The sequence below is a fragment of the Polistes fuscatus genome, unplaced genomic scaffold (genome assembly GCF_010416935.1).
Source record: "Polistes fuscatus isolate 324 unplaced genomic scaffold, CU_Pfus_HIC Scaffold1, whole genome shotgun sequence".
NCBI lineage: Eukaryota > Metazoa > Arthropoda > Insecta > Hymenoptera > Vespidae > Polistes > Polistes fuscatus.
This window is the reverse complement of record NW_025112997.1, coordinates 7,202,255-7,230,067: the sequence shown is the minus strand read 5'-3', so window position 1 is coordinate 7,230,067 and position 27,813 is coordinate 7,202,255. Positions and strand designations below refer to the sequence as shown.

General features: G+C 30.6%; 4 protein-coding genes and 1 long non-coding RNA gene across 15 annotated transcripts; 3 read left to right on the top strand and 2 right to left on the bottom strand.

The window, feature by feature from the left end:
* Positions 1-1,178: 1,178 nt before the first annotated feature.
* LOC122521995 (cyclin-dependent kinase inhibitor 1C-like) lies at positions 1,179-2,558 on the top strand. The gene is made up of 3 exons (XM_043642759.1): positions 1,179-1,196; positions 1,493-1,678; positions 2,094-2,558. Exons 1-3 carry the CDS (start codon positions 1,179-1,181, stop codon positions 2,556-2,558), a joined length of 669 nt encoding a protein of 222 aa, XP_043498694.1.
* A 2,200-nt stretch (positions 2,559-4,758) lies between these two features.
* On the bottom strand, positions 4,759-5,618 carry LOC122526240 (probable small nuclear ribonucleoprotein G). Its single transcript, XM_043649529.1, has 4 exons — positions 5,496-5,618; positions 5,323-5,345; positions 5,125-5,249; positions 4,759-5,049 (listed from the first exon to the last, which is right to left on the bottom strand). Exons 1-4 carry the CDS (start codon positions 5,525-5,527, stop codon positions 4,999-5,001), a joined length of 231 nt encoding a protein of 76 aa, XP_043505464.1. The 5' UTR covers positions 5,528-5,618; the 3' UTR covers positions 4,759-4,998.
* Positions 5,619-7,606: 1,988 nt separating this feature from the next.
* On the bottom strand, positions 7,607-23,324 carry LOC122526192 (inositol polyphosphate-5-phosphatase A). 6 transcript variants are annotated; one of them, XM_043649411.1, is made up of 15 exons: positions 23,189-23,324; positions 22,033-22,139; positions 17,643-17,870; positions 16,819-17,488; positions 16,101-16,142; positions 15,921-16,021; positions 15,044-15,131; positions 14,905-14,968; positions 14,598-14,818; positions 14,373-14,513; positions 14,129-14,290; positions 13,843-14,028; positions 13,406-13,471; positions 12,566-12,602; positions 7,607-8,955 (listed from the first exon to the last, which is right to left on the bottom strand). In XM_043649411.1, exons 4-15 carry the CDS (start codon positions 16,882-16,884, stop codon positions 8,789-8,791), a joined length of 1,341 nt encoding a protein of 446 aa, XP_043505346.1. In that variant the 5' UTR covers positions 16,885-17,488; positions 17,643-17,870; positions 22,033-22,139; positions 23,189-23,324; the 3' UTR covers positions 7,607-8,788. The 6 variants fall into 6 exon arrangements, with proteins under 6 accessions (XP_043505346.1, XP_043505356.1, XP_043505381.1 ...); XM_043649421.1 differs by lacking the exon at positions 17,643-17,870; XM_043649446.1 differs by lacking the exon at positions 17,643-17,870 and having other exon boundaries at positions 16,819-17,155.
* Positions 15,906-16,936, top strand: LOC122526233. The gene is made up of 2 exons (XR_006306011.1): positions 15,906-16,677; positions 16,755-16,936. It is a non-coding gene; the product is annotated as an uncharacterized LOC122526233 (long non-coding RNA).
* LOC122526217 (epsilon-sarcoglycan) lies at positions 18,331-27,809 on the top strand. 6 transcript variants are annotated; one of them, XM_043649468.1, is made up of 11 exons: positions 18,338-19,050; positions 19,125-19,380; positions 20,242-20,366; positions 21,575-21,714; positions 21,798-21,973; positions 22,054-22,155; positions 24,717-24,894; positions 24,991-25,238; positions 27,134-27,277; positions 27,372-27,440; positions 27,529-27,809. In XM_043649468.1, the coding sequence occupies exons 3-11, from the start codon at positions 20,246-20,248 to the stop codon at positions 27,551-27,553; spliced, it is 1,203 nt and encodes a 400-aa protein (XP_043505403.1). In that variant the 5' UTR covers positions 18,338-19,050; positions 19,125-19,380; positions 20,242-20,245; the 3' UTR covers positions 27,554-27,809. The 6 variants fall into 6 exon arrangements, with proteins under 6 accessions (XP_043505445.1, XP_043505403.1, XP_043505411.1 ...); XM_043649510.1 differs by lacking the exons at positions 27,372-27,440; positions 27,529-27,809 and adding an exon at positions 26,983-27,020 and having other exon boundaries at positions 18,331-19,050; positions 27,134-27,276; XM_043649476.1 differs by having other exon boundaries at positions 18,338-19,380.
* Positions 27,810-27,813: the final 4 nt, after the last annotated feature.

Genomic DNA, 27,813 nt, shown 5'->3' with positions numbered 1-27,813 from the left:
GTATATCGTACGAGTGTCTATATTTCCTGGTATAGCATACGCCTTTAAGAAAGTTTCCGTTCCTTCCTTTTGTACCTTCGTGCCTTTCTCCGACGAATAGAACTTTAAAAATGTCTTTGGAATCTGTAACGTAACGCGAATCGATTCTTCGATAAACAACTCGACTATAACGAGAGAGTTGACCAAGACAACAATAGTTAAGAGCAATTTGACGAAAAAGAAAAAAAGAAGAAACGATTAAATAAAATCCATCCGAAAATTTCGATTAATTAAATTGGAAAAAGTGATTCCATTTGTCTGGTCATTCTTATGAAAATTAAGAAGAAAAATTTGCTCGATTTGCATATTCCTTTTACTTTCAAAGTTCTTCTCGAGACATTCGATAATCATCCTTTCACTATTCTCTCGTTCGTTCTCTACATCCACAGGATACTTTTGAAAACACGACGATTACTCTCTCTCCGAGTGCACGCATAATAGGAAATCGAAGGAAAATTGCAAGTTCACTTCCTCTCGCATAACTCGCAGTTATTTCATTGCTAAAAAGCAAAGCTTTCCAAACCATAAGGATTGCTTCTTCGAAAGAAAAGCAATTGTTAATGTTAATGTTTCAATTAAAAACGAGGATTCGGAAACTTTGTTGTCCATGTTCGTTGGTGGCCGAGGTCAAAAGTATGGTAAAAAGGATACACGTTTTGTCACTTAACATAACGACGATGCGTTGCACAACGTATCCATTCATTTTATTCGTGCTCGTTAGTTCCCATTGGCAGGTTTTAAAACCACGAGAAAACTTTTGAGTAAACCAAAGTTAACCATTTGGATACGTGTTGCTGAATTACAAGTAGGTACTTTAAATGTAAAATAAATGATATTTTGGAACGTAGATGGGAAATTAGACCGCGTTCGATCCTTTCGAACGATCGAGCGAAAGGGGTCGTCGAACTCCCTCGAATGTTGAAAAAAGGAAGGTTAGAAAAAGGAGAGATGATGGAGACGAGATTGGCGAACGCAAGCCAGTCGGAAAGAGAGTGCTTTCTTCGTCAACCGACGATGGTGAAGGTCTTCGTATATAAGCAACTGATCGCACTACAATTGTCAGTGCACCTTCTTTCATTCCTTTACCGAGCCAACGCACCACAGATTTTCACCCTTAGATTCCTCTAACGACGCGCAAGATGCTCGTTTTACGATTCGTAAGTTTCTAACACGGGATCAACTGTGATAAACAATCATGGATACACGATCGTGCTTTTATATTTTTCCCTTTTTTTGTTTTTTTCTTTTTCTTTACCTTACCATTAGATATTCGATTTTGTGTTTTTTTCAGTGAAAGTCCTCGACTTCTTATCGTAATCATTATTTTTCCTCCTTTAGTTTCTACAGATTTCGAATTGAAATTTCACTTTTTATTTACATTTGTTTTTTCTTCTCTTACTCGTTTGTCACATTTTCTAATGAAAAGTATATTACAAAATAAAACGCTTTGTAGTTTTTAGCGATCGTTGCAGTGGTAGGAGCTAAAGCTTCGCATTTTTCATCCTACGAAGGCCATCATGGATTCTCCGGTCATCCGAAGCTCATTTCCCAATCGGTCCAATTAAATGAAGTACCCACGAAAATTATTAAGGTCACAAAAACAGTAGCGATCAAGGTGCCTGTTCCATATCCGGTTAAGGTAAATTGTATTTTATTTAAAATAACGAGTCATAATCGACATTGACGTTTCACAAAGTGCCATTATTATTATTATTATTAAGAAAAAACTTTAACGCTAGTTGCTACCTAATTAGCAGAAAATATAAATACTGACACCCTTACGGAGACAAGATCAAGAAAGTAGTGGAAAGTGAAAGGTGATCTTGAAACGTGACACTTGTGCATTCGCAATATGATCCCTTACCTTGGTATTCATTATCCTAGTCTTTTTGTTAAAGTTCCCGCAACAATAAGTAAACGAATAATAATCAGTATTTATATCGTATTACCTGTCTCGATTTAATCTTGGCTTATTTATCAAAATCATTCGGAAGGATGGTTGGTGGTCGATAGTTTTACATCGATTTAGTCTGGTGATCCTTTCTCTTAATCAGGTACCCCATCATATACCGGTTCCAGTGCCGGTGAACCATCCCGTGGCTGTTCCGGTTCCGCAGATAGTGAAAGTTCCCGAACACGTGCCGGTAGAGGTGGAGAAGCCGGTTCCAGTAGAGGTCCATCAACAAGTGCCATTAGTGGTTTCGAAGCCGGTGCCTTTGCCACAACCAGTACCCGTACCCCATCCAGTAACCATTCCAAAGCCAGTATTTTATCCTGTACCACATCCAATACCTTATCATCAGTCGGAAGGACATTCCGGAGGATATTCCGGAGGATATTCCGGAGGATATTCCGGAGGACATTCCGGAGGATATTCCGGGGGACATTCCGGAGGGGAGGAAGATCACATCGGTCACGAATCTAAATACACTACTTATACCGTTCAATCCCCTGGACATTACGAACAAGAACATTTCCAACCTTCTCAACCAGATTTTTCATCGGAACATCATAATTAATCATAACGATTCTCCCTTAGGCCTTCGAAAGGAATTAAATTATTTTCTTTTTAGACAACAATTCTAATAATTTAGGAGAAATTGTTATCGTCATGATAACGTTGATCTTACGTTCAATCAAATTATCGTTTCGATCATAGATATCACTTGATTTTCTTGTACATACTTAGAATAATGTAGTCAATTTGTTTTACATATTTCTGTTAAGTTTTACTTGTTCTTTATATTGTTCTTTATTTTATTCTTTATTTTGTTCTTTATTTTGTTTTGTTACGTCGTGATCATGATTTTATATCGTTGTTTTTTAATAAAAATTTTTTCTTCTCCAATTTCTCTCTCTCCCTCTCTTCTTTTTTTTCTCTTCTAATTTTAAATAGGTACATCGTTCTAGTGCAATAATTAAAAAGACAAATATGTATATACAATATTGCGATTGAATTATTTCTCGAATGATAACTATCACTGGCATTCGATGAATCGTAGACAAATTTCCCGTTTAGGCGAAAAAATCAAGATACCTCTTATTGTTAGTTGGCCAACAGGCCAGATAAAGAAAACCTGTTACGATCATTTCTTTACGCGATCGCCTCGCATTCGTCAAACGTACGGCATTTTTCACCTTTCGATGTATTACATTTGTTTTCTCGAGTCCAGTCGAATCAAATTACTGTTCACGGAAGGAAGTAATATCAATTTACCGGAGACCAAGCATTCCATTAAACTCTTGCGAGAAAGTGACAGTTCTAGTATTTCATACTTTCTTTCATTTCTCTCTTACCGTAAAAATTCTTTTTTACATTTATTATTTTCTATTATAAGAATCAGTAATTCTTCATATATAAATATACATTCACGAATATCATTGATTACCGATATAATTTTAAATTTTATTTCCGTCCGAAGAATACAATATATATGTATACATTGATATTGAAAAATTACTCTATAGATTCTTGGAAATAATATAAAATCATAAAACTAAATAAGAAATATATCTGACGAATTGAAAATATATTAAATACACCTATCGATACATTCAGTATATCTATATATACTATGAAAGGCATTTAAACGCTATCTTCGATTCGAAGTTTTGACGTTTTTTCCAATTTCCAATAGAATTCCATATGTTCCAGTGGTAATGATTGTTTTCCTCGCGTCGCAAAAATGAAAGAAATGTAACAGGAGCACATGATGATACAGGAAGTATCACGAAAACAATGTCGATAAAGCAGTTAGATATTCGACGGTCGGTAAAGCAGTGAGATATCCGACGGTCGGTAAATACTTATGGTAAGTTACCATCAGATCTCTTACTGTTTTACCGACAGTCCTTACTTATTTCCTGTACTTTTATTGGATATTACTTATGTTATTTCCAACCAATGAGCGTTCTAGGTGGTGACGACAAATACTTCTTTCGTGGTACCTCTTGTATCATCATGTGCTCCTGTTACATTTCTTTCATTTTTGCGACGCGAGGAAAACGATCTTAACCACCGGAACATATGGATTTCTATTGGAAATTGGAAAAAACGTCAAAATTCCGAATCGAGGGTGGCGCTTAAATGTCTTACATAGTATATACGGACATAGTGAATGTATTAATAGGAACATTAATTAATATGTTTCCAACCAATTAGATATTTTTTATTAACTTTTATGATTTTATATTATTTCAAAAAGTCTAAGAAAGAAACGCTAGAGAATTGATATGTTTATAATATGTTACTAAAAATTAAAAAAATAATATTTTTATCGGTAACCTATACAAGATATTATACCAAAACGATTATTTATATAATAATTTTTTTATAATATATATAAAAAAATTTTATCACATCTCTAATTATTTCTAGGAGTCTATAGAATACGTCAAACATCTAAATGCTTTTAATTCATTACTGATAGTACAATAAATTTTACTTTACTTCAGATATGTATAGAAAAAAATACACATTAAAGCAAATATTTTTTAAAAATAATTATTTATTAGTTATATATTTAATGTACAACCGTAATATATAATGTGAGTAATTTTTATTTACGAAGAAAGAAAAATAAAAGTAGAAAGACTAGAGAGAGAGAAAAAGAGAGAAACTAATTGTTACTGTCGAATTTTTCTATAATCATTTTGCTCTTTATATGAGATTATAATTTAAAAGGTATCATCATACTTTGCTAGACTATAAAATCTAACTTTACATTTCAGATTCTGTTTATTTGTTACACAAGTACTTGCATTTGTTTTTCTTTCATTTTTACAAATTTAGTTAAACCTATCGTTCATTAACAGATAGATGAAAAAAGAACGTAAAAGTGTTTTGACAAACTTTATACAATAAAAAATGAATATTTGTTCATAGTATATTTAATAAAGTATAGTTTTCATTTGGAATTTCTAATTATGGAAATATAAATTTATATTTATAATGTTAACTCATATTCTATCTAACGCCTCTAACATTATTACACTGTTTCCTCGAATTACCTGAAATAACAGAAATTTGTATTATTGAGTATCGAATGACAAAATACTTAATTGCAAGATGGATATATTACTCACCACCATACCAATATTATTTTTTGTTCCACCTTTACATTCTTCTACGCTTTCATCGATTACCATGTTCATAAAAGGATCAAAACCACGTAAAATTCCAATTACGTGTCTTCCACCATTTAATTTTACTATAAACAAAATTCATATCTTTATCAATATTACAAGAAATTAATTAGTATTATTTGATTTATTTCTACTCACGTGAAAGACGTTTGTCCATATATCTACAAATAAATAAAATAAAAAAAATCATTATTTTGTATACAACAAGTACATAACCTTAAAATAGTATATATGATCTAATAAGCTCATATAATCAAACTTAAAGATAATTTAAAGTATAATTTATGATATACAATTAAAATTATACTAACTTTTTGAGTTCTGGAGGATGTGCTTTACTCATTTTCAATTAATTTGATTGAAAAAACTAGAAAATTATGAACCTTCTTAAATAACCCACAAACATAGACAGGAAGTTAGCTCGATGCTATCAAGGCTACCACTACACAAAAAATCTAATATCCTTGATTTGAAAAACTAGAAAATAATGAACCTTCTTAAATAACCCACAAACATAGACAGGAAGTTAGCTCGATGCTATCAAGGCTACCACTACACAAAAATCTAATATCCTAAAAAATAATAAAACTAAATCATTTGGTAATAATAACATATATATTATTATTATTAATATTAATAAATATTTGTTACAGAACAGTAACTTTATTTATTTTAATACATAAAACAAATAATGACAAGTTTGTACTTGGCTATGAGCCAATTGGTAACAGGTTTCTGCAGTCTACATCGTTCGCATAACACATATTATACAGTATCCGACCAACAACATAATAACGCTAGTTTAATATTAATTAAGTATGCTTAACTATCTAATATAATCTAAGTTTTTTTTAATTATTATCCATTTGTATTTTTATCGAAATGAATGATAACTCTCTCTCTCTCTCTCTCTCTCTCTCTCTCTCTAACATAAATGTAACTTTATGTTATTTTTAATTGAAATAAAAAATATCTTAAAACAAAAACCTAAAAATTTACGATTAAAATTAAACAATTATAAAGAAAGATAATTCGCTATATGGACTATGTCATAATCTTATCTATTTCTATATATATATATATATATGGAATATAATAATCTCACAAGGTACTCCAAGTACAAAATATAAGTACGTCCGTATTTAAATGTATATAAAAGTACAACATATCTCGATCCGTTAACGCAAGAAATAAAAATCTAGATGCATATTTCGAAAAGATACATTTTGAGATTGGCGAATCGATTTTACAGAGACGATATTTCTAATAAATAATTGATCGGAATCGATTTTGTACAACGTAAGCATCAAAATCACAGTGAGTTTCTTCGGAAATCGGATTCGCGAGATCCAAAAGATCAAACCTTTTCTTTAGAAAAATCTTATTAGACGGATTGGACGATCAGCGGAATTATTCCAGCATTACATTATTTACTTATTAACAAACAATTAACACGATATACATTATACACAATTTCTATTGGCATAGCCGGCGGGAGGAATGATATTTTTCTTTTTCTTTTTTTTGTTCTTTTAACTTTTTTTTGTATATCTTTTTCATTTTTTTTTTATACACACTTTTTTCGTAAAGGATTATTATTTTCAAAATATGATTGTGTAAAAGGTTCACGTTGGAAAGGTCGTAGCAAAATTTAGCGAATAATTCTATTTTGGCGCAGTCTCGATCGTACGAATGTAATAAAGATAAATTCAAAAAATTATAATTACAAAAAATTATCAATTAATATAATTCATTCATTCATTCATTCATTTGTCAAAACACATATTCAAAATAAAATACGTACTTGATTTGATTGGAACACTTACACTTTAAGTACTTTAGACGGATTACATAGAAGATCAAAACATTTGATAAATATATGTTTCTCAAATATAAGAAGCGGTATGCGACTAACAGTCGCAGCAGGTACATTCAAAAATGATTTTAACATTGAAGTCATTTTTCGCGAACAAATATATTTATGTATATATATATATCTATAGAATAAAATGATTAATTAGCACAAAAATAATATTTTTTTACATGTTATTGCATATGCAGCTAACGCAAAATATATGAAATGCATCATTTCTAACTTTTCTTACATAGCTTATAGTATAATAAATAAGTTGTAAGCGTATAGCATCGGACACCGATTGTATATTTTTTTGTTCACCCTATTTTAGAAATATATCAGAGTAATCTATATAATAACAAGAATATAGCATGAACATTTATTAATACTCGTTATAACAGACAGACACACACGCTTTTCTATCGATATGCCATAGTACGTAACACATAATCTCGATCATTTCATATTACTGACATAAGAAAATGATTTCAATTGTAGAATCATATGCTAAATTTTGCAATATCTATCTATCTATCTATCCATCTATCTATCTTTTCTTCCTCCTCCTTGTAAATATTCGACTTTGATTTTCTCAAAACCATTTTATCGATTAAACTATAATAGTGGAATGTACCTGCGTGAACGCATTATTTACGGTGGGTCGTTTAATCATCTATGTATTTATTTAGCTTCCGATAATATGATCTTTTCATAATATTTAATTAATACTTTGCGTTGCTCCATAAATATCATATTTTTGTCATCGGTATTTCTCAAACGACGTTTAAGAAGATAAAAAATGATATAATTAGGGCAGTTTTTACGTAGGAAAATTGTGAGCAACTTGATCAATATATTTTACGTTCGTTTTATTGTTAACGTAAACGAATATAGTATATATTTAAAATTAATACTCATAATCTTTCCTACGTGTGAATGGACGATGTCATCAAGGACGAGAAGGCAAATTGGCAAAATCGTTTGAGAAAAATTGATTGAAAAATGCTCCATTTATGTACTTGGCAACGGTTTTCATTTAAAAACGAAGTCAGATCAAATACTGTTTTATCTTTTGCAAATTTTGAAATCAAAATGGCTTGCCAATTTAGTTATTAACGATTACAGTATTTGATCGAAATTCGTTCGAAAAAGGTGATTACATGGAGTCCAACGAATACACCTCCTATATAACCTTAAGTAATGTTCACTTTCTATATATAACCTTGCGTAGGAACATCGATATGGTTTTAATTTAATTGTAAGATATATCAAAGCACCCTTCGTGTAGGTTCATCAAACACAAAAACAACTTGTTATTTAATACGATTTTCCTTGTATACATGTAATATTTTCGTCCAAAACTCTTCAGATTATTGGACTAATGGAAGCCTATTATCTACCACAAAAGCAGTAAACTTGTTCTCTTTTCTTATTATTTCTCTCGTTCATTCATTCATTCATTCATTCATTCATGCTTTCTCTTTCTCTTTCTCTTTTGTTTTCTTTCATCGCGAAGTCGCGTACAACTTCATTCACGTGGTTTTAGATCACGTGGTCTTAGATCACATGTTCTTAGATCACGTGGTTTCATTCGAAACAATCCTTTACTAATTGTAAGAGACATACTATTTACACTTTTTACGATTGATATAAGATAAAAGAACCCTAATTAGACGTTAATACGTCAGTTAGAGTTTAGATGAGTTCTCCTTCGTAAGATCTTCGTTAGTGATTATCGTAATGGCGTTATCATACCGTTGTTTCTTTAAAAATCTTTACCGTTGAATCTGCATGCTTCACGTGTACGTATCTCGTTAATGTTGTTACACTTTTCTCGTTATTATTGTTTAATATCTTGATACTCTTCAATTCAGAATTCACATTTTTCTCTGTTTCATGGAACGCCATCGCTCTGTCTATATGACCAGGAACGATAATGTAACTAATCTTCTTGAATTTTATTTAACGCAGTAATGCAGATCGAGATTTTGTTCATCTTCCGAATAATTATTATACTTTTTTTTTCTTTCCCTATGTATTCATTTAGATTTTTAAATGAGTAGATATATAGTTTGATCTGTTGTACTGCGTAATTCAAATCAAAAACAATAAAACACATAGAAAGAGTGCAATACTTCGTGCAGACACTCATAACACGTGATATTTTGCATTTATATGAAATTAAAATTAAGCAAAAAATATACTATTCAACAAAATTAATCTCACACAAAACATCTTGTCAAAATCATAAAAATATATATATATTTAACGTTTAAAACGGCGAAAGCAAAGTTGTATATCTAATATAACAATTATTATGTATATATACATCTCTGGAACTTAAATATAAAAACATATTAAACTTGAATTTGATTTTTAGCTGATCGATCTCATTCATAAAATTGCATATATAAGGTAATAAATAAACATAATCCGTGAATATATATAAAAATAAATTTATATTTACAAGAATAGAAATTCGATTAACTTCTACTTTTGCATATACAATATTTGCAAATGATTCCCACTGAATTTTGTAGAGAATAAATTTTTTGTTTGTCTAATATATTAATTTAAAATAAAACTTTGTAGTTAAACTCTTTTCCCAAGCATCTAGCTAATTATATAATTATGTACAATATTATTCAAACTGATAACAGCGAACGTATATTTATTGCGAACACTTAAAAGTCATTTGTTTGAAAAACATTGTTAGATGTTGAGTTACCATTTGTTAATTCAACTATTTTGAAGATCTTTCTAAAGAATCATTTTTATCCTATATATATACATTTAAAATCAATAATTCTAATTTCGGCTACTTATTCTATATTACATACATACATTAGCAATTTTGTATGATAAAATAATATCACACTAAACATCGAAATTGAATAATACATAAATTATGTAGACATAGATCATTTAAAAACGTATAAATAAAAGACTATAAAATTATGATGTTATACTGTCATATGTTTACAATATTTATTCCATTAAATTAATATATATCTTAGAATTATAAAAATCTAAAGCTTTGGCTATTAAGTTCACATGTATACATACACATATAGATATAATGATTGCTTTATAGATATAAATAAGTCTCCTAGATATCACTTTACATGCAAAAAAAAGATCGAGACATGCTGATATTAAGAAATTATACACTCTGAAGCATTAGAAAAGCAAGATTTCAATAGGAAATTGAAATTAAACCTAAGAAGAAATTATGTAATAGAAAAATTGACAATATTATTTCTAGATTATCGAATCAGAAAATATTTAAAAATAAAATCATCGTCAATTTACATAAGAAATACTGATATCATAGATTCCAAAGATAATATATTTATATTTAGAAAGTAATATTTTAAAACCATGTTTGATTTATTTTAAACATGCATTACGAGTAAGCCAAAAGTATAATAATTGAAATAATATAGAAATATATTACTCTTCTCTTAATAATAAATCTTTCAAAGATCATACAGTTTGAATATTGAATGTATATTGATTGTATATTTTAGAGTGAAAAGTAAATTTGTATTTTTAAGCATTTGTAACAAAATAATTATCAAGGCAGTATGATGAAGCTTCGGATGCATCTATTAAAATCGTCACATGGCATGCAACTACAAAAAATATTTATATTTTACAAATATAAGCAGGAAGTAAGTCAGACAATATTTCATTTGAAATAAGATATAATATTCGAGTCCTACTTTCACATAATATATATTAAAATTCTTTTCCTCTAGTATCATTCTACATTTTTCTAATTTTTCTAATTTATTTTTCTTCTACATTATGACACTTCTTAATGCACATAAGAAAAAATAATACTATTTTTCTTAATAAGAAATATTTAAATAATGAATCTTTGATTTATACCAGTCGCAATCAGTCATAGTTTGAACTGGAAATATAAAGATGAAACAGAACGATTTATGTTCAATAAATATTCTATGCAAGTGATAAGAATTGTAATGAGAAACATATGAGATAGAAAAAATAAGACTTTAAAGAAAACAATAATGAATAATGACTCTCATGAAATAACGCAGCAACATCTTTGACATCTACTCTGTTTTTGTACAATATTATTTTTATATTTTTGTGTTACTTTATAAGCTTTCAATTTTAATCTAACATTTCCTGTATTATCACTAATATCTTGGCTTTTTATTGAATTACTTCTAGTAGTATTTTTGGAAGCCATCTCTAGTTTACTCTCACACCTCAATATCTCCAAATCGTTGCCTACTATCCTACATACGCTCGAAGAAGCTGTTTTTATATCACCATCATATTTCTCTTGACCTACAATTTGTGACTGTATATTAACTACCTTTTCATGTTTCCTACACTCTTCTTTACTTGTACTGTTAACTTGAATAGAAAATTCTTTCGAATGAATTTCCTCACTTTCCAGATTATCTCTTGAATCACATAAATTTACATTTTTAGTAATTACAATACTATTCGCTTTGTTGCTTTTTTGCATTTTACTGTATTGATTTTCATAATCTACATTTGATCCTATATCTTGTAAATTATGTATATTTTCATCACTAGTTTCCTCCGTTAATTCGTTTATTCTGCTATCTACTAATGTTATATCTTCTATTGATTTAGTATTATAGTATCTCCGTTCATTTTGTTTCAATGATTCTTCATCTGCAGCAGATAGCGCATAAAGTACAGTTTCCTGAACTCTTTCTTCCGCATTTAAAGGCTCTTCATATGATAGATTAGTTTGACTACTTGAATATATACTTGATTTATTATCTAGATAGCTATTGCATTTATTATCGTGCAAGTAAACTGAACTTTCATTGGATTCAATGTTACTTGCATTTATTATTGCTATACGTGGGATAATCAATTCACCACCAGGAGAATTTACATTACAAGTTGAAAAATTCATAGAGTCATCAAAATGATGATACCCCTGTTGACCTTTTCCTTTGATCCAAGCTTCAGTTAATATAGATGATCTTTGCCATAAAATGTCACTATTGTATCTCCTTTTTTCTCTTTCTGAATATTGTTCTTGAGTTTCAGGCCATGAGTGTAGGCGACATTGACTCGAATTCTTTTTCATAACAGATCGTCGTTCCATGTCTGCTTCACGTTTTTTATCACGTGCAATTAATTCTAATTTTGATTTTAACAAAGCTGGAGATACAGCTCTATCGATACGTCTTGGTATATTTGACGAATGAGCTGATTGAAGTGTTAAAACACTATCACTAGCATCAATTATTTGATCGATATCTAGATCAGGAATCTCACCTGACACTAAAATAGCATTTGGGCTTGGACTGTCCATACTATCTGGAGTATAGGGATCATGCTTAAAAGGTACTGCGTGCAATAGGTTGGATGAACGATCAGCACAAAGGGTTTGTGCACTAACGTAACTAGTGCTATCAGGCAACATTGGTAACAAATCCAAGTAATTGTCAGGAACTTGAAAGCAAAACTCTGGTGCACATGGCAAGCTGCAGCAATTAATCATACCTGCTTCTGATGCGAGATTAACCCTCAAGTAGACTGGCTGTAAAAATGAAAAGAAAAACACAAAACTTACACATCATTGAATACCTTCAACAAAATTCGAGATATATTATTAATATATTGGAGTTCTACATAAAGGTTAACTAATATCAATATGATTCGATGTTGTAATGCTGTGTCCTGTGATCTGTGGTCTGTGGATAACACTCGTCAGGTCTTTTTCTTTTTCTTAGATTTTATAAGGTACAATTATAGAGGAAAATTAATTGAAATGCATGATTCACATCTATCCATCGTTATCAAAACTTTATAATGTAAAGAATATTATCAAAAAGTACTATACTAATGGATAACAAAAAGAAAATCATAGTAATAAAAAGTAAATTCTCTTTGTAAAAAAATAATTTTCTTTTCATAGAAATTATTCTCAAAATGTACATTAGTATAAACACAGAAAAACAATATATTGAATATTATAAATAATTTCTTTTTTTTTTGTTAATGATGGTAAAGCTAGCAAGTCAAAATTCATGAAGAATGTAAGATTCGGGCTGTGATACTACATTCAAAGGGTCTCAATAAATGTATAATCAATCAAAGCAACAAAGATCTAAGAAAAATAAAAAAAATACATAGGAAGCCAAAGAGAAAAATAGACAGACAGTTCATATAGTACCTTAATGCTTAGAGATTCATTCGAAACTCCAGAAAAACAGGCTGCACCATAATAATTGAAACAGTGGATCATCAGAATAAATTTAAGGAAGTGTGTAAATATATATGTACCGAGTATAATAAATATAGTAAGATTTTTTCTTGTGAAATATCTATAACTTATCTTACCTTATGATCACCCATGCAGGTTGTTCTTCCTATTATACCATACTCTACTGCATTAGAAGAGGATATCTGTAAAAAAAGGAAAAGATATATATATATATATATATATTTATATACTGTGTAAAGTATAAAATTATCTAGTAGGTTTTCTATTAATTCTTTACGGTTATAATACTTTTCAGCATGAATTATCTGTAGGCGATGTAATTAATTATTACCTGGAAAGCCTACTCCTACGGATTAAGAGTTTGAAGCTTATCTTTTCTTTAGATTTTCTATGCATGGTATATAATATCTGTGTAGTAACAATAAACTAAGTTGCATAGGATTAACTTCTTAAACAACAGTAAACAGAAAAAATGCCTTGCCATGAATAACCTTTGACCGCAAAGAGTTAAAGCGAGTAACATTTGAATGAAATAAAAGTTTATATTGCGTACATTTTGGACTAGCATTTTTGCAGTGGGGCTCAGTAACACTCTGTCACACCAAGCTGGCACTCTAGTTTGCATGTAATTTGTAGCTTCGTTTACGTCTTCTTGAAAAGGATAACTCGGAATAAAATTAATTGGAAATTCAAACAATCTTCCTTTAAAGTCTTCCAATTCCTTGTCATATTCTCGTAGCTGCATAAACATCGGTTATTTCATTATGGAGTTCCTAATTATTAATGCATTGCGATAAGTAACAATAGATTAAACAAATAAAGAATAATGCACGACTTACCCATTGTCCACTATTATCAACAAAAACATTTTGATGTTCGTAGTATGAGAATTCTTTTTTGCCCAATGATAATATAAGATCATTTTCCTTGTTGTGAAATTGTAATTTCGAAATATTTCCTTTATTTGATAATTTTTTTTCTTGAGTATCTTCAGTGAGTTTCTGTTAATTGCAATAACACAAAAATAATTATTAAAAGTTTATATACATTATAATATGCAATACAGATAATATAATTCTATACCTTAATAACACCAGCAGTGTCAGTCCTAAAATTAAAATCACCAAATAAAAAGTATGGTGCTTTTGGATATTTGTCACTGTGAAATCTGTCTAACGTATGCTCCAACGCTCTTCTGCGCGTTTTACTATAAACGGATGGAAACTGCAATTATAAAACAGCACTGTGAAGTAAAAAAGTAATGTGAGAAAGATATTCGTTATCACATAACTTAATTTCCTAACTTACAGTTTCCATTGCAATAAAATTACTTGCATCATGGAACAAGTGTATATTTATGAGATCAAAAACAGTTCCACTAATACTCCATCGTGTTCGCAAATATCCTTTTCTAGACCACTTACATTCAGGAAAAAAGTCTTGAGGGAATTTTGCTTTTTCTTTGGTTGTAACTGCCTCTATATTACCGGAATGAATTTCCTTGCCACATACTGGTGCGAAAGCACATTCTAAAATTAACAAGAAAGAAAAATTAAAATAAAATTATATGTATTATTGCTATTAGATAATTTTCCAAGCATAACGATTAACGTACCTTTGAAATCCCATAATAGAACATCTTTTAAAGACTCGTGAATAAAATAAAAATTTCCCAGTGCCTGTAAAAAAAATTAATTAAATAATTTAATGTATTAGATAAAAAATTAAATTCTTATTATTACATTTCAACTTACTGTAAAATGTTCAGCCGACGAATAGTCTTCATCTAGGAATACTCTTGTTTTATCAAATAGCCTTAGTTCTTCTGACGACATTAGTAATCTAAAGAGGAAAAGAAATTATAGTCATTGATAAACGCTAAGGCTCAAACAGAAATATTTTACATTCTATGAGTTTTATAGAATCCTAAAGATCTCTCATGATTTTTTTTTCTTGCTTCTTTTTATATTGTGCTTTCACATGGATATCATTCAATAAACTAATCTTTTGAAGTGGTTCAACCAACCGTAAATTCATGCGTGATATTCTATTTTTATCCTTTTCTGCCGCTTATGCGTTAAATCACATTCAATATTGTGAACAAGGATACCTATTTGTTTTACCGTGCTCCTTCAAAGGCTGGTTTATAATTTCCATATCATATTACAAAGATAAATCATGTGAAGATTATTAGTAAAAGATATTACAAAAGTAATATCACTTTTTTTAATTATAGTATACTGTATGAAATATTAATATCAAATCTAGCTTTTTTATTAATTGATTGCAGAATAATAAAACTAATTATATCATTTATATAATAAGAACTGCAATAGAATTATTTACACGTAATAGTAAAACAATCTGTTTAGAATGTAACAATTTTTGCATAACCAGATTAGTAGAAACCTTTAAAGAGACCACTAATGAGATTCAACTTACTATTTAGAGTATACAGGAAACACTACAGACCATATCAAGAACTTGCTTCAATCATTTATAATGTGACACATTTAATCAATTCTTTTGGCATATCATCAAAGTTCCATGCATTCAAATTTACATATATTTGTTTAAATTAATTTCAACTATGAAAAGCTAACAAGTAGAAGAAATTTAATAGATATTTACCTAACAAAGTCTTCCACGTGTCTCATACTTTGTTCATAATTCTTTCCACCTACTTCTTGGCAGTGCAGCGCTATAAACTTCGAATCCAAACGTGATATAGTCTAAAAAAAGGAAATTACAAAAGGATGCGACTTAATGCCATTTAATTCTCGAGATAATACTGATAGTAGTAAAGCTTACCGATAAAAATTCTTTTGTCCATATCTTTAACATGACATCAGGCTGCAAAGTAAAAAAAAGAAAAGAACATTATTACAAGAGTCATTCAAGGAACGTCAAAATAATTATACATTAAATATTACGTTGGAAATAAGTTAGGGGGAAAAGAAAAAGAAAAGGAGCGTGTTTATATTCAGTAAATCAAATATCAAACAATCGTACGCCTCGATTCGCGGTAAATGCTTTGCACTTGATAAACAGTACCGGCACACATGCATGCATACATATGTATATGAGAATATTCGTACGCTAAACGATATAAATCGTCATATTAAACTGAATTGAATTGTGACGATAAAATATTTTTATTTCACATACACACATGTATATGCATCCAAAAGAGGCAATGAAAATATTACTCAACAATGCATAACGCATTTGACAGCTTTCTTTCAAACGAATCAATTGGTACAAAATGATAGCAAAATTAAAAGAATTAAATGTACGTACACAAATAGAGAATAGGATAATCAAAGCAAAATAAAATACATACGTGACGAAAGCGCGCGAAATGGGATACAAGATGAGAAATTGAGACGTAAGAAAAGAAGAGAAAAAAAAAGAAAGAGGAATATAACAAAAACACGAGAAATGATTTGTGTTTTTTTTTTACAGATAGAATACTTATCGTAAAAAAGTTTCGAAATAAAAGAGAATAAGAAAATTTAATAAAACATACCTCTTCGAAGATACTGCCGACGTTTGCAGTGATCAAAAGAATCGGGACACCTTCGATGGTAGCCATTCTCGAAGGCTTGACGAATATAGCAAGAAGAAGAAGAAGAAGAAGATGATGATGAAGAAGAAGAAAAGAAAAAAATCGAGTTTAGTATATCCTCTTATGCGGATCCTCTTGGGACGAAGAGGAGCTTACGTCGAGGAGGCCCTTGAAACGACGTGAATACGCGACGTATGCGTATGCGCCGCGCGTGTACGCTCGTCGTCTCTCTTTCTCTTTCTTATTTTTCTTTTATTTTTCTCCTTTTTTCAAACGTACGCTCGGTTTCACGCACGACCTGTCACATAAAGTTGTTGTAACGTGCCCGCACTGCACTGTCGAACCAAATAAAATGACGTCGATGGTAATGATGACGATGACGATGACGATGCGATGAGGATGACGACGGCGACGAAAACGAAGACGTAGAAGAAAACGATGATGATGATGAGGATGATGATGATGATGATGATGATGACGATTGACGACAGGAATCAGTTGCGACCGAGGGAAAAGTCAACCCCTACGTCGAGGAGTGGCCGCGGTCGTCCACCGTGTCCCGCTTGCATCAAATCTTGCACTACTGCTGTTACTGCTGTTACTGCTGTTACTATTGCTGTTGCTATTGCTGCTGTAAATACACCACATCGTTAATCGAATAACGGCCAAGACCCGTTGGCGCACGAGAGGACAATCGTGCGTGTCGTAAATATATCCCTCTTTCAGGCTGCGCGCTCTGAGGCCACGCCTACCAAAGACGTCAATAGGCAGTGCCGTAAACTTACTTTTCTCACATAGGCGCACTACCATGTCAACTTTTTATCGTATATTTTCTCTTTTCTTCCATCCATTTAAAAGAAATATTACTTTCCCAAGATTGATATTTTTAACATATTGAATCTTCGATATATTCGATTGATCGATAATAATCACTTCATCGTTTTTTTTTCGAGATATCTCGAAACATTTAAAAATTGTTATTTATCCGCATTCGTAATTTTGCTTGGTTTTTGCTGGAATTTAATATGATTAGGTTATGGATTTATTTAATAGGTTATTCATTCACAATAATGAAGGGATTTCCTTATTTATTTCTTCGAAAATTACAAACGGGTGTGTACGCGAGCATTCACACGTAGATATTTGATCGCGGCGGAACGTCCGAATGACTTAACTGTCGTCATTTTAAGCGTAAGCGCGTTTCTTCGATCTAGGTAAAACCCAAAAAACTGGTTTGATGTTATTTATGATAATTTTGTACAAGTATTAAAGCTAATAAACATCATTCTTATGTTTGGTTTCCATTAATTTTAAATAAATACTTTAGTATTCATTTGCTAAAACAACAAGTAATAATTAATTGTGGCTTACGTGAATCCATGACATCATTTATACGATTTCTTTTTTCTTAATTATTCGTTATTTCAATCAACTTTTAAGATGGCAAACTTATTTCTTATTAATTCCAAGTATAATAAGTAACAATATGATTCTTTATGATTTTTTACGACAATTGTGGCTAATTATTTCTACCAATTAACATTTTCATATAGTTTAACCATTCGCAGAAAAAATTGGTACATATATTATCGCGCGTGTTCTGCACACGATAATGTATTTTCAAATCTTCAATGATTATCATCGAACTATACAAGTTATTGGATTAGGTAAATTTATATTGTATGTACGTTTACAAAGTATTGTTACATTTAACTTTCTAATGTAATATTATGTGATTTACATTCATAAATGTATGTATGAGTTCAAGCATACCTCCCAATCAATATGTTATTATCCATCAATAGTATTATACGTAAACTAGTTAGTTTGATAAGATAGAATAAATTTCCATAGTTAAAAGTATACTATGTACAAAGAAATAAAATTTTGTCGATCAGTTAATTTATCATATCTTACACGCATCAAATTTTACACATGCGTAATAGTTATATGTAACTATTAAAAAAATAAAAAGAACAGATAAATATATGGAAAATGATCGTCTCTTGTAAACGAGTGGTAAGTTCCCGAATAATACGGTCCTGGGCACGAAAGTGGCGCTTACGGTGCGCAGAAAGTTAACGCGCATACGTCTTTACGCGCCGCTTATGTTGCGTTCTCCTCTGTTTTTTTCCTAAAAGACGTCACAAAATCAACGTACTGATACCAAATTTCCCAAGTATAATCGATAAGGTAAATTTTCTAATGCCAGTAAAAGGAGATTTTATTCAAAATAGGATATGAATGAGAGTACGTTCGTTTTTAAGGCGCTCCCGCAAAGGTTTACGGAGTATTACGAAGTATGACGATGTATGACGAAGTATGACGAGTTTATAACGTCGGGTCGATAATCCATTTTTGAAGTTAAGACGAATAAACTGTATCCAGTCGTCTTACGATATTCAGCTTTTCCGTGCAGAAAACACTTGGAAAAAAGACATCGTTCAAATCTTCACAACATAATGTTCACGTTGGGACGATCGATATATATTTCGTAAAAATATTGTTCAAAGAAAGTTGCAAGTAAGTTTTTCTTTGCCTGTGAAATTCTTGACAAAATTTCCCTCAAATTGACCGAGATTTTATCAAAAGTGAAAGGTCTTACCTACTGTGCAGCAAATTCGACCGCTATTTTTGACGTACAACTTTTACCGTTCCTTTTAAACTTTTTTTTATATACACTAATACATGTATGAGTATTAAGGGCTAATACGATCATTATGAGGATGTACTTAGTAAAAGGTTAGATGTTTAATTAAATAAATTCTCCATGTAAAAGGAAATTATAGTTTGTAATGGAAAATATAATTTATTTGTTTTCTCCTTAAAAGAACTATTATCAAAAGATTTTTTTTTTCAGAATATCTGTGCACGCAATTCGCGTGCTTTTGTATTTATTCAGCTCTCTGAACTTCGCCATTACATATTCGATGTATGGAATTAACCTCATTCGGAAAGATGTATCAAGAATTTAACATCTGTAAAGAGTTTCATCGAGGTTAACTAAAAATTTCACATCGCGAGATACTCTTTGAAAGAAATTTTATTTATATCGAAGAAGGACACGCATTGTTGTAGTGTATCGTGATAGATGAGAAAATATTCCGCGGTAATTTCAACTTTGGTAGAAACAATAATGAATAATTTTCAAGTTTGATCACTTAAATTTCTCGTTGAACGCCCTTTTAAGATGATCAAGACTATTGTCGTTCGTTTTTTAACATAAAAACGATACTATTATTGTAATAACATTGTTTTTGTTACGATCGAGATTTATATCTGCGTCTAACTTCTTTATCGACCGAGTATGCGCGCATTTTTTCAAATTGATACAGATTGATCTATAATTACGAAAAGTCATATGTTGATATTTTTTTTTTTTAGCGAAATGCATCTGTACGTGGGAGTATTAATAATTCTAGCGACCTTTGCCTGTGCTGAGAATATTCTAATGACCGAGGTCTTTGTCATACCTATCAGACCGGAAACTTTCAATTGGAATCCAGATGGTAAGACGGGCAAACAGACAGACTGATAAATAAAAACAGTAAAATATAAAACGAGATAAAAACGAGACTTTATTTATCAAAATGAATAAAGAAATAATCGATCCAAAATTAAATCTCCAAGAATGCAAGAATGAAAACGATCTACGTGAATAAATCAAATAAATAAATAAGGAATCCGAAAAATGTACGGATCTAAATTTTGCCTAACACGTGCAATAAGGAAAGAAAAGGAAATAAGAAAAAAAAGGTTCTCGTTGTCATCCGTTAACCCGCTTCACAATTTGAAATTAAAGTACGTCTCGCACGTCATTCGACGCGCACCACGAATAGCAATTACAGACGCGTCTCGAGCGTTAATAGCGTTCGACCTCGTACATGATACGCGTCCGGCTCTCTTTCTTTCTTTCTCTTTCTTATATGCGTTTCAAGAGACACTTTCTAACGCACCTTTCGTCAAATTTTTTTAATCAATATCGAAGGTCACATACTTACGGCATTAATGAATTTCATCGAAAAATACTATGAATTTCCTACTTTCGATTTCCTACTAATTGATTTATATTTTTGCTAATGATTCATTATGGATCATTGTTCCAATAAAATCAATTCGACGTCATCGTTATCATGATTCATCCTTTTTATATTTTATTTTATTTTATTTTGTATTTTATTTCGATGAATCTCGATAATTCTAATCGTATTCGTGTGAAATTTTATTTCTAGGATATCTCACAAATTATTGCGAAATATTTCTTTATATTTATTACTCGTAAATTAATAATAAATAATTGGGTTAGTTAAAAATACAATTTTCTTTTATCTTCAACCACGTGCCCGATAGTTATTTGGACTTTAATATAAGAATGTCAAGACTACACAGTTTAAGATTGCGAGAAACGTATGATTGCTTTATCTTATGTTACATGACGCGTGGGTAAACGATTTATGGTCGACGAGACAGTTCACATTAATACAAACGACGCGAAAGATGAGCTAGCTTGATTTCTAGTTTGATAGAAAAAGAACAGAGAGAGAGAGAGAGAGAAAAAAAGAAAGAAAGAAATAATGAAAAAAAATATATATATTTCTTTTGATATCATGTTTTATATATTAGAAATAGTTGTGCGCTTTCATACTATTGACCATATACAAGTTTTAATGTTTTAAACAATGGCTTTTCATGAAACGATCGATCGTCCCTATTGAAGGAAAATACGATCAGTTTACGTATCAACCGTCCTTGCTCAACGCTCCCGATCTTCCGTCATGGATTCACTATGTTCATAGTAAAAGAGATCACGGCGGATTTCTTTATGGTGTGGCACCCAAAAATCAAAAATATTTTCAAGTAAGCATACGAGTTTATTGTAACCGTCATCATTTTTTTATTCAAATTGATCAAGAGATTTATTTATATATTTTTCTTTTCAGTTGGAGATTGTGGGCTTGAACAAACACACGTACGAGACGAAATATAAAGTGCTCGACATCAACGTTCTTGAGAAACAAAATTTAACGAGATACGAGGTCAACTTAAAAATCGATAATCTCAACGTGGAAGATACATTTGGTCGTAATCGTACCGAAAAACTTCTTCATATTTTCAGGTCTGCCTCACGACAAATCTATACTTGTTACAACATTTTTTTCTCTTGATTATACTCACATGAGATACATGATCTTGCAGAAACAAACTTTGGACGACTGCAATGGACTTGTATGTCACTTTTCTTGCTTCTGCTGTCGAACTCGGAGCACGTTTACCCCTTAAACCTGGAGAAAGCGAGGGGTAAGCAGGTCTTATTTTTTAGAAGACTTCAAACTTATGTACCAAAGGAAGGAGTGAAAGATCAAAATATTGCTTCGTTATCATTGACGTATCGATCATTTCATCGCTAAAAGAAAATAACACACTGACGTGTATTTAACGTTCTTTTTCAAGCCTTTGAATGTCAGACGTTTATAACATATACTTATATATGTGTGTGTATAAACAGGGTATACATGTGTATATATTCTATTGAAGGGTAAAAATTGTTTAAGATAGACAAGCCACATCTTGTAGACTAAAAAATCGTAAAAAAAAGTAATCTTGAGAAACAATTCTTTTCACCATTATTATTAGATTTCTCCTCTACAATAGTGCAATTTTTTCCTTTGAAGTTTTTTACTACGATTGTAAAGAAAGAAAATATTCAAGGTGGACAGAGTAGTTTATTGCCGTACCCTGTATATATACATAATCTTACATTTATTCCTTATGCTGATTTTTTTCGAAATCGAAATTCTTAGGCAATATTATTGATTATTTATTCGAATAATATTACGTCATGAAACATAATTAATGATTTTAGGAAAAAGATAGAGATAGAGATAGAAGCGTCCCTAATGGTCACAGGAAGATATTTTAAAAGACCGTAGAAGTTATTGAAGCGTACAAATTCCAAGGAAAAATCAATGAAGCAGTAGGGCTGATAATATATCCATCGTTCTTCATAGCAAATATTATCGTATATTCACGGGAAATAATGAACGTTCTTGACATACATTTCAATCGTTTTACAAATGCGTATATAATGCCTACGAACGTCACATTAAGATTTGATTCTTTCATATCGTAGTACATATAATTGGACGAATTAAAAGGAAATATTTCATGAGATTAGATAACCGCGGATGCCGGCCTTCCAATCTCTATATGTTAAGGTACTTACGCAAGTTCTATTATTTATGAAAAGTATATTTTGTTTGTATTTTTATAGAAACAAATATTTCTAATCTCTTGTCGAGAATTTCTCAATTTTGGATTACAATATACGTACCAAAATGATATTTGTTGTTAATAGAATGTTTCTTTTCGCGATAACGAATATCTTCTTTTCATCTTGATTGATTCTATCTGCCGACTTAGGTCCATGAACATTTTTCTTCTCCGTTGATGGGAAAAAAAAACTATGCTTGCGGAGGATTTAGAAAAAAAGAAAAAGAAATTTCCATACGATCACAATTTCTTAGGGAAACTTGATTGAAGAAGAGATAAGAAATTTAAGTTATGCAAGTTGATTTAATAATCATAAAATAGTAAGAGGAATAGATAAAACGTATCGCGCGTCTCGTGCCTTGTCAAAGATCTCGATGAAACGGTGCCCGCGCAGCTACTAAAAGAAGACTAAAGCAATCCACCTACTTGCGGCAACGCAACGCATCTAATATGTACACAGTGTGTAAGTAGTCTGACTGCTCGCTCGAACAAGTACAACATTGTCGACGCTACGGGAGAAGATAATCGAAGCGCTTTACTGAATGACGTTTTTCTCCTGTCCCACGCACACGATAAGGCCGCACCCCATCTCTTCTCACTTCACCTCACCTCAACTTATAATGCTTCTTTCGTTATGTATTGGACCAGTGTCTCTCAAATTTCATCTTTGATAACAAATTAGAACTTCTCTTACGTTATATATTTCTTTAGACTTTCAACGGAATTAGAAGAATTGCTGCGCGAACAAAATTAGGGTCGTCATATATCGTATCATATATACATGTATATTTGCTTTTTATGATCATCGTTTTTATAGAAAACTTGCAATTCTTTTTATGAAATTCCTCTTATTGATTTACATCGTGTTTGTAGTAAATTATTCGTGATAGTTATATTATATTGCCATGCGATAATAATATTATACGATTATCGGTAGGAAAATGTACGTTAAACATTTTGACGACAAACGATATATTTTCTTTTTCTTGTTGATTATAAATAATGTTTGTCAAAATATCGAAATAACATATGAGAGATTCCTTGGATAATGAGTAGGGATGACGCAAATGCCGTCAAATTAAATGCGCCGATACTACTCGCATCAGTCAGTATAATCACGCAGAAAGAATCTTTATATTTTTGAATCTTCTAGCGTGTAGTATTTTATTCGATTCATCATGAGGTCATTTCGAGTAATTTATCAAGAAACAAAGTTCTCTCTTATCTTGTGTTGAAAAAACCTAACGCACCTGCAGCTTTAATGTGTTCGTTACATTTACGACGAAAGAATTTTTTTAACTTGCGTGACATTTTTTTTAGTACTTGCGTCATGACATAAGTTTCGGAGGAAAATAAATAAACATGTACGACAATGATAACAAACGTTTCAAAGACCGTCAAAATATTGTGATATTATTCTCACTTATATAGAAAATGAGTGTGTTGGAATGAACAAAAAATGATTCGGAAAATTACAAATACATTGTTATAAATTTAAAAATTGAGTTATCAACGTTAGATGTTAGAAAAAGGATTATTATCTTCTTTATTTTTACCTTTCGATAGATTCAAATTGGTTTTTTTTCCAGAGTCGTAATGAGACTGGGTAGTTCGATGCCGTTTTCACAAGAATTGATCGAACTTCAAGAAGAAGTAAAACCACTTTGGAAATTATTACCATCCTGCCCAAGAGATTTTAAAAGAACAAGCGTGGAAAGACTATTCAGAGAAGCTGGCTTTTTATTGGATTGGTGTTCCTTCAGACTGGTCAGATTAATTTTTAATATAGATATTATTTATTTTTACGGATAAATATTTTCTACGAGATTTAATAATTATTTGTTGGCTTACATTATCGAAAAGATCGAAAGCGACGAACAGAATTTGCAACGAGAAAGTGCGAGACGCGGACCAAGTATGAATATCGTTGGCTTACCATCATCTGGAATTTCTGAACATACCGAGTGGCAATGGGCAAGATCAACCAAAGCTGATATTCCTACGAGAAGTTATTTCAAAGAAATCGTTACGACGATCTTCGTACCAACGATATTACTTCTTCTTCTGGCCACTTCTCTGAGTACAGCACTTTGTCTTCATCGTGATAAAATGTAAGTTCGCGTTAAATTGTTTTACGATAAAGCAATTTAAACAATGTTTCAAAGCAAACACTTTGTATACGGGGTGCGGCAATAACTACTCTGTCCACCTTACAATCGTAGTAAAAAACTTCAAAGGAAAAAATTGCACCATTGCAGAAGGGAAATGTATGAAAAAACAACGAATATAAATGATCGATATCCTTGGAATCGAAACAAAAGAGTCATTTAAAGTGGACAGATTTATTGCTGCATCCTGTATATTCCATAAATGGTAATTATTTCATTTTTATTAGCTTTTTCTCTCAGTTTTGTTTGAGTCATTAGAAAAGAAATAACTTTAAGATTCGAAAATCATGATCAATTCTTTCTGTTTGGGTATCTCAGCTCGTAAAATCGGTTACACGTGTAGCGGCATATTGAGTATAAATGAGCGAGACGGAGGACAAAGAACTCTCTCTCTTTCTCTCTCTCTTTTTCTCTCTCATAGTCGGTTTCATTCATAAGTAGGAACGATATCTGACCAAGTAACATCGTAACGCTCAGCACGGTCGAAAATATGAATGCGATGTGGTTCGAACACTCGACTAATGTAATCGGCACGTCTCCATATATATCATATCACATCATATAGAAACATATATATATATCGTTGAAGCAAAAGCGTGTCGTTAAAAAAATACAAGATATAAGTATTTTATATGTACGAAAAAATGAAATTTACGTCAAAAGTTTTCTATTGAAAAAGTTATCATATTTATATATTCGCTATTTATTATTTATTCAGTGATCTTTCGTTATCAAGAGTTTTATATATGACATACTCTTAAATATTCTTTACATAAATAGAATTACAAACAAGTAGATTAAATTATTCGCGTCATTCGGATTTTACAAACTATTCTTTATACGTAAATAGAGAAATATAAACACTAAGATTGTATTCATTTTCTATCTCGCTTTGAATATAATTATTCTAATATAAGAGAAAAAAATAAAATACAACACATCCGGTAAATTGTATGATAAAACGATATTTTTGCTATTAAGTAATCATCATCAGGATTTCCTCTTTACCATTCAGTCTGATAATTAATAATATCTACATAATCAATAGATATTTATGAGATTTGATCGGTAAGGAAACTTATTATTAGAATTAAAATTAAAATTTATTGAATAGTTGAAATAATTATGATTAGATACATCGTGGAAACATTATTTTTTATAGTCTTTTTTACATTTCTACGTAGTTTACCTCGACTCTACAAAATATCAAGATTCTCGATCAACGTAATCAAATTAATCGTCATTTCCTTAAGAGATAATGATAATGCGAATAACGCGCAATCTACGTAAACAGACTCAAGAATTGCACGTCATCGTACTACGTAAAATGATCATTTGCTATGACGTAAAGATTATCATTGATATAAGTAAAATTATTAGTTTACGGTCACATTTCCGTCGTGACTTCCGTATTCGAATTTTTTTATTCGATATTTTATAGGACAGATCAAAAATCTCAATTATACTTCTGAATAACAAAAAATGAATAAATAATTTTCAATAAATTAGAATAAAATTCACTAATACAATATTAAATTATAAATAATTTAATAACATTCAGGATTGTGCTTCGCAATATTATTGATTGCGTCGTAAATTTGCGTTTAACTTATATTATTTTGAATATGTTTTATTTTTGCATTGCTATACTAATTTTGTAACGCTAAGAAATTGTTTTATTTTGCAGTTATGCATATTATCCGTTTGCATGCCATTCTATAGTCGGTAGGTACAGTTTTTCATTTATATAACTAACGGATATTAAAAGATAAACGTTATTGTATATATATATATATATATATAATGTATAACTGTTTAATTAGTTCTTTTATTTATAGCAAAAAAACAGAATCTTCGTCGGTAGAAACAATGAGCAAGAATGGGGTGCAAATGGTACAATATGTTGCTCCTGAAAGAGGTACTTTGAGATCATTATCCGTACCACCTTCTAGTCCTAATGACTCTTTAACACATACACCAAGGTACATATCAAAATATGTGCATGTTTATATGTATATATACATATATTGTTATTTATTAATTAATAATTCATTATTATTATATATATTTGTGTAGAATTTCTAGTGAACGTTGTAATCCATATATTCGACCTAATCCACCACCTTATACTGGACCAAGCAATTTGTAAGTGTAGCTTGTAATAATTATTATGAAATGATATAAACAATCTATAAAGAGTATATAATAATATATCTTTTTTAAAACTTTTTAGTGCAGGTATTAGAACAGACTTCTGACTGTACGAGGAGCCAGGAAAAACGTGGTTTTGCTAAACAAATACAATTAAAATACGTTTGCGTTTTGGACAATGAAATTGCAAAATCATCGAAACTGGCTCCATAAATTATAATTAGTGCTTAAATCAATAATAAAGTAGTAAGTTTAATTATATATTGCGCTCTATATATTTCATTTAAAGGAGCCTCAGGCTATGTAAAACTTACGAAATGATAATCTTTTAGTAATATCAAATAAAGTTGTTATAAAATTGTTTACA

Coding starts and splice junctions, on each gene's coding strand:
- LOC122521995 (XM_043642759.1), top strand. Junction 1,679..2,093: donor CTGTTCCATATCCGGTTAAG/GTAAATTGTATT, acceptor TCTCTTAATCAG/GTACCCCATCATATACCGGT.
- LOC122526240 (XM_043649529.1), bottom strand. CDS start 5,527: ATGAGTAAAGCACATCCTCCAGAACTCAAAAA. Junction 5,346..5,495: donor CATCCTCCAGAACTCAAAAA/GTTAGTATAATT, acceptor ATTTATTTGTAG/ATATATGGACAAACGTCTTT. Junction 5,050..5,124: donor AAAATAATATTGGTATGGTG/GTGAGTAATATA, acceptor CTGTTATTTCAG/GTAATTCGAGGAAACAGTGT.
- LOC122526192 (XM_043649411.1), bottom strand. CDS start 16,884: ATGGCTACCATCGAAGGTGTCCCGATTCTTTTGATCACTGCAAACGTC. Junction 15,132..15,920: donor CACGTGGAAGACTTTGTTAG/GTAAATATCTAT, acceptor TTTCCTCTTTAG/ATTACTAATGTCGTCAGAAG. Junction 14,029..14,128: donor TTGATAATAGTGGACAATGG/GTAAGTCGTGCA, acceptor ATGTTTATGCAG/CTACGAGAATATGACAAGGA.
- LOC122526217 (XM_043649468.1), top strand. CDS start 20,246: ATGCATCTGTACGTGGGAGTATTAATAATTCTAGCGACCTTTGCCTGT. Junction 21,974..22,053: donor AAACTTCTTCATATTTTCAG/GTCTGCCTCACG, acceptor ATGATCTTGCAG/AAACAAACTTTGGACGACTG. Junction 27,441..27,528: donor TATACTGGACCAAGCAATTT/GTAAGTGTAGCT, acceptor AAAACTTTTTAG/TGCAGGTATTAGAACAGACT.